At 54.8% G+C, this 6,000-nt stretch overlaps 1 protein-coding gene across 1 annotated transcript in view; it reads left to right on the plus strand.

The window, feature by feature from the left end:
• Positions 1-5,785, plus strand: part of PTPRU (protein tyrosine phosphatase receptor type U) — a 77,790-nt gene extending 72,005 nt beyond the window's left edge. Inside the window, exon 32 of the mRNA XM_085306226.1 lies at positions 2,049-5,785. Coding sequence (XP_085162352.1) covers positions 2,049-2,111 — 63 coding nt within the window. The 3' untranslated portion in view covers positions 2,112-5,785. The remainder of the gene's footprint in view (positions 1-2,048) is intronic.
• The last annotated feature ends 215 nt before the right edge of the window (positions 5,786-6,000 follow it).

The following is a 6,000-nucleotide window of genomic DNA, read 5'->3' on the forward strand; positions in this document are numbered from 1 at the left end:
TGCAGGCTCTCACTGTCGGGATGGAGCAGGGAGAAGGTGTGTGTCCATCCCTGCATTTCCAGCACTTTTTTGGAGGGATCCAGGTGGCTTATCGTGTTTTGAAAGCAAGTCAGCCAGAAATGTTTACTCCATTTGGATTATAAAATCCCTAAATTGAAAAAATGAAATGGTTTTGAGGGGGATGTGATTTGCATTAGGAATTAAAGTGGAGGGAGGAAGTGAGGGCGGGAGAGAGCAATAAGAGGGAAGGAGGCAGATAATCGAAAGATGAAGTGACAAGCATGAAGTCACCAGGCCCATTGGGCGAAATTGCAAAGGTATTAAAAAAGCAACATTTCAGATCAGCACACAGTCATTCTCCAGCCTGGAATGAACCTGAAATGTCTATTCCGGGAATCCCAATCTAATGGAGCCACGGGGGAGGCCAGATTCTCACCTGGTGTAAAGGGCTGTAGCCCAGGAGATAGCAGCTRGAGTGCTGCTATTTCATGCTGGCTGCTGATCAGCCCATGCACCTTTCCCCGCTGGTTGCCCGTGGGGTTTATTTTTATATTATAATAAATGGAAACAATCCTTCTTCTTAATCCGGAAGCATTATGTGCTTTTCATTTAAGCCGTCGCAGCCTCCTTGCTTTGAAGTCCTTTCTCCTTTGGGTGCCTGCTTGCCCCTGGAGTCCCTGAAGAGCCACCCACCCTCCTGGGTGAATCCCGCTGGGATGCTCCTACCAGCTGCCCAAGCTGCCCACCGTGCCGGCTGGAGCAGGGTGTTTTCTGGACGAGCCCCATGCCGCTGCGAGGATCGCGGGAGAGGAGATCTGTCCTCCCCTGCCATCCCCGCCTGGGCTCTGGGCGGTAGCAGCATCCTCAGCACCATCGGTGCCTGGGCTGCTTGCACCCCGCTTGCGACGTCCCGCTTGGCACCCGTGGGGCGGGACGCGGATTGGGGTCCTGCTGCCCTCGGCACAGCTGAACCTGTTCGTGGTGGCAGAGGACACGGCACCGGGTGCAACAGGGGAAAAAGGCAGCCAATCCTGTCCAAAACATCTTGTTTTTCCCCCCTTTCCTCCCCCCTGCCCCCGGTCTGGTTTGCTTTTTAGATGCAATTTCTGAGGGTGGATGGGGATGGCAGGTTGGAGAAGAGGTTGACGGTCACAGGAGGTGCAGAGATGGGGACAACTTTGCCCCAAGCAGCAAGGCGCTCACTTACTCGCCACTGCATTTTCCCACAGAACATTTGACTTTTCAGCAAATGGAAATGAAAAACGGGGACTTCGAGAAAGGAAAACTCCTAGGCTTCCTCCCCTCTTCTCGCCCTGCAAAGCAAACAGCCGAATACAACAACGTTGCACTTCCAGGAAGGGAAAACAGCATTTTCTTTTCACAGCAGCACTATTTACCGGAAAGTGGTTCCTGGCAGCTCCGGGCAGGGTGTTTCCACAGGCAGCAATTCCCCGAAATGCAGCCCCCAGACCGTGCACTCAGCAAGGTCAACGCACCCGCGTGGGCGCAAAACCAATTTGCAACCTCCTTTGAACTCAAAACTGCCACCGATTTCAGACCCAGGATTTTACTTCGGAAACCTCCTGGCCTCTTATCCTGGCCCCTGCGTCCCTTCCTGGGTCTGACTGTTTGGACAGGAGCTTCCCTGGGGGGGGGGAAGGGGGGGGGAAAGGAAAGGACGAAAGCCCTTAGGGTGGGTCGAAACGTTTCTTGTGGCCCTTTGCAGGACGGTTTCCATCTCCCGCTTTGAAATGACTCTTCGTTCCCAGTGAAATGTGTAACCGTAGCAAGTGGAAAGCTGAGATTGGAGCAAAAACTTTGGATTCCAGGGACCTGGGCTTTTTTCCTCTGTTCAGCGAGGAGTTTCCAAATTCCTSTGTGTGTGTGTGTGTGTGTGGTTTTTTTTTAATGTTATATTGGGCTGAAGAGCTCTCCGCTCAGAAGTTTTTTCTTAGGGGCGTTGAACGTTGTTTTGCCTTGAAAATGGGCAGCTCTGCAAAACGCTTTACTTGGGCTCTTACCACCCTCTTTTCTCTCTTCCTGCGCAGGAACAGTATCATTTCTGCTACGACATAGCGCTGGAATACCTGGAGTCGTTGGAGACCAGATAGCACCTTGCCAGGAGAGCCAAGGCGAGTGGTTGCTTAGGGGGTTTGTGCCAAACATGCATTTTGCACTCGGATGTCGAGTTCGTGCTGAAGACGAGGAGGAGGGAAAACAGCAAAGGACGGAATGAAAAACTAAAATCAAATGAGAAACGAAAGGCAGGACGTGGGGAYGTGCTGGCCATTCCCGACCTTCATCCTCTGCTCTCCATCTTCCTTTCCTTCCTCTCACCCCCGAGCACATGTTGAACACGGGTCGGACGCCAAGACTCGTCCGTCACTGCAGCGGTGTCACTTTGCCAGCCAGGACTTGGGTCCCGGCCGTGGATTTGGTGCGCAGGAGAAGCCGCTGGGGCACGCTTGGACATCTCTGAAGCTAAGGAGGAGGCCGAGGAAGAGACAGCAGGATCCCAGGCCTGTTTCCCATCAAGGGCACRATGGATATTTGGAGATGAGATGGTTTTTAACAGTACGTGGAGTTGAAGCTGCTCTTCAGAGGAGCCCGGAAGGATGCTGGCAAGTTTTGCCCTCTGCGGCGCCGAGCTCTGAACTGGAGTAAAGACCCTAAAAGGAGCTTTCTGAATTTCACCCTGATCTAATCATGAGTTTGATCTTCACCCTTTTATCTCTGTGAGTGGCCCCTCTTTGGGTATGCAGCCCTGGAGAGAGGGGGCTGTAGGATGCGAGCGCGGGGGGCCCGGGTGGGCGCTGTCCCTCCGCGGGGACCGGTGTCCTTGCAGACCTGTGGAAATGCCGCTTCCCCTTTGGCTTGGCCGATCCCGTGCAAACCTTACACCCGTAGCAGTTAATTCCTCTTGGGGGAGAGTGAAGCTTGGCTGTGAGCGTTGGCTCCGTGATTTCCGGCTACCGTCGGCGGTTAAAGGCCGTTCCTTGCCTACGGGATTATTCGTTTCCAACCAGGCGTCCCAGGCGTTTCCTTCCCCTGCCCTCGGGGACCTGCGCTGCCGCTGAGCGCTGCTGCTTTTCCTGATGCTCCAAGTCCTTTCGCAGGCCCCCACGGGCCTGGGGGTGCAACCCCGGAGACGCTGATCCAGGGGGTCTGTTTTTGTTGCTTCCCATGGGAATTGCTGGACGTGAGGCACCTTCAGGGTGCAAAAAAGCCTCCAAAGCCTGGCGTCGCGGTGGGAAATTTGGGTCCTTCCCTTACATCTCCTGCGGGGCTTGCGCGGTTCCTTGGGCTGCTGCTTTGCTTCTGCTGCAGCTTGCAAAACTGTTTTTGGTTTTTGGATCGTTACGGCGGTGACGTGCTGACGGGGTCAGGGCTGGTGGCCATGGGTTGCAGGGCTGTCTCCAAAGGTAGGTCCCAAGCTGGAACCGTCCAAATCCGTTAGTCGGGCCCTGCCTCCCACGCTCAACCAAGTTAAAATTGGAGGTATTTCCTTGGAAACCCCGGGATGAACCCTGCTGTCAGAGGCGTCAGGATTATTCCCGTGATTAGCAGGGCGCTGGGGTGAATCCGACCTCCTTAGGTGAAGCCCGTCCTYGCCTGGAGGAGATCACCAGCCTTGATGGAGGGGCTGGAGCCCCTGCGGTGGGGCGACCTGGGGCTAATCCTGGGAACTGGCGCCAGGCTAATCCCGGGGACACCACGGAGGTGACGAGGAAGGGCAGAGGGGCGAGCTGCGCCGAAACGCGTTTTTGCCATCTGATACTGTTTTTTTTTTTTTTTTTTTGGATGGGGGAGAAGAGAAAACCTGGTTGCAGTCGGGCTCTTGGAGCGAGCTGCGGTCGGCGTTTGCTCTCCGCAAAGCCGCAGCTGGAGGGACGCGGCCCCGACCTCCGCCCGGGCCCCGATACCCCCTTTTGCAAAGCGTAGGTAACTCAACGGGAGGTTTCCAGCCCCGAGTGCCGCGGGATGGAGGAGCACCGGGCGGGCGCGCTCGGATCGTGCCGTGATCCGGAGGGGCTGGATAACCCTTTGGAGGACGTCGTTTGGCCRGTCGAATCCCGGGCTGGAGCCGGAGCGGCTGCGCCCAGAGCAAATTTCCATCCGCTTTCCAAGCAGGGACGAGCGCCCCAAGATAAATCTCTTCCCTCTCTCCACTTTGGAGGATTTATTAGATTATTATATCCTGTTGCCCCTGGCTGGTTCCTGCCCCGGCTTTTGAGGCTGTTGAACCGGCCGACATCCGTTCCCGGCGGGAGGGACGTATCCTGGGCAGGCGCTGCGGTGCTGAGGACCCCGGTCCGGAGCCGACGGCTTTGTGCGCGGAGCCGGCGTCAGCGGTGTGGACGGCGGATTGGTGCCGGGGGGCCGCGAGCAGCRTCCGACCTTGTGCCTTGAGTTAAGGAGCTGGGGGGGAAAAAAAAGCAGAAATTTCTGTGGGCAGTGATGGGGCCGTTGATGGATTTTGGTAGTGTTGGGTTTTTTTATTTATTTATATATATATATGTATTTTTTTTTGCCCGGACCTTTGGCTTTCCGCTGTCCTCGCTGCATAATTCACGCCAGCCTGACACTCACTTTTTCCAAGGGCTATAAAACACGTTTCCGTTGGGTCCCTCTCCCGCCTGGCGCCTGCTGCCGCTGGCTCGCGCCCGGGTCCCCTCCCGGCCCCGCCAGCGCCTGCAGAGCTCCCCGCTCCGCCCAGCGCTCCCAGGGACGGCGGCCCTGGCGCCGCAAAAGCGGCTTTGAATAAATCGCCGTCCTCTGCCCAAACCCCCTCCTCTCCGTGGACGGGTCCGTGCCGGGCTCGGAGGTGGGAGCGCTGYGGCCGGCGCGGCGGGAAGCCCCAACGGAGGGTCCGGTACCTCTCTGGGTAGCTACAGGGAGGCCCCAGGGTGCMGAATTTGGATTTTTAWTTTTTTTTTTAATTTTTGGGGGTTGGACACGCGCATTTCCCAGAGGCGGGATGTCCCAGGCCGCTGTTCGGACCGAGGGTTTGGGATTGGCGGGGACGGAGCCGCTTCTTCCCGAGGGAGGGGAGCGTCCCGCAGAGATGCTGCCAGGAAAAAATAAAAATAAACAACAAAAAAAAGGAAAATTGAAACCCCATTTAGTCCTGATGAGAAAACAGAGACTGGAGGAGTTGTATATATGTTTTAAAAGTGAGATTTTTTTYTTTCTTTSTTTTTTTTTGATATCTCCTTGCTGGGATTTTTTGAGCAGCTCTTYGGAAGGGCAGACTTTAAAATCAAAGTGTGATAAAAAACAAGTGATTTTTAGCTCCTATCGAGATGCTCGTGTGACATGAAGCAAGGACATGCTGTACATAGAAATATATGTATAGAAATATATATATAAAATATAAATACCGTTCTTAAGATGGATAATGCTTACTGGTATTACAGATTGGAGTGGTGCTTTCTTTCTTTCTTTTTTTTCCCCCGTTTTTAATAAAAACAAAAACCAATGGAAAAAAAAATCCTCAAACCTAAGAACCACCTCCCACCCCCCCACCAAATCGGAAGGATTTCGTCTCTACACCCCCCGCTCCGAGAACGCTGCCCGCGTCGAAGGGGCCGGTGCCGCTGGGCGTTTGCTGGCGGGAGGGACGCGTCTCGTGCGGACTGTACCACGCGCATCCGGCTGTTGCTAACTGCTTTTCTTTTTTCTCTCTCTTTTTTTTTTTTTTTAAAAAAAATTAATTACTACGATGATTATTTTTTGCTTTCTTTTCAGAAAATTCACTTGCATAAATAAACGTTCCCAAATTCGTGATGGCCTCTGGATTTCTTTGCGCTGGCTCTTGGCTGGGCAGCGCGGCAGAGCCCCGCACCTCCCTTCCTCCCAGAGCTTCCTCTGTCCTTCCTCCTCCTCCTCCTCCTCCTCCCCGGCCGCCGGGCCCAGGGGGAAGCTGTGATTTTGGGTGCCGCGGCGCCGTTTCACCCGCGGCGCCGGGTCCGGCCGTTCCCGGAGGCTGGAGCCGCCTTT

Source organism: Rhea americana, unplaced genomic scaffold, assembly GCF_003343005.1.
Source record: "Rhea americana isolate MKP2758 unplaced genomic scaffold, rheAme1 scaffold_234, whole genome shotgun sequence".
NCBI classification, from domain to species: domain Eukaryota; kingdom Metazoa; phylum Chordata; class Aves; order Rheiformes; family Rheidae; genus Rhea; species Rhea americana.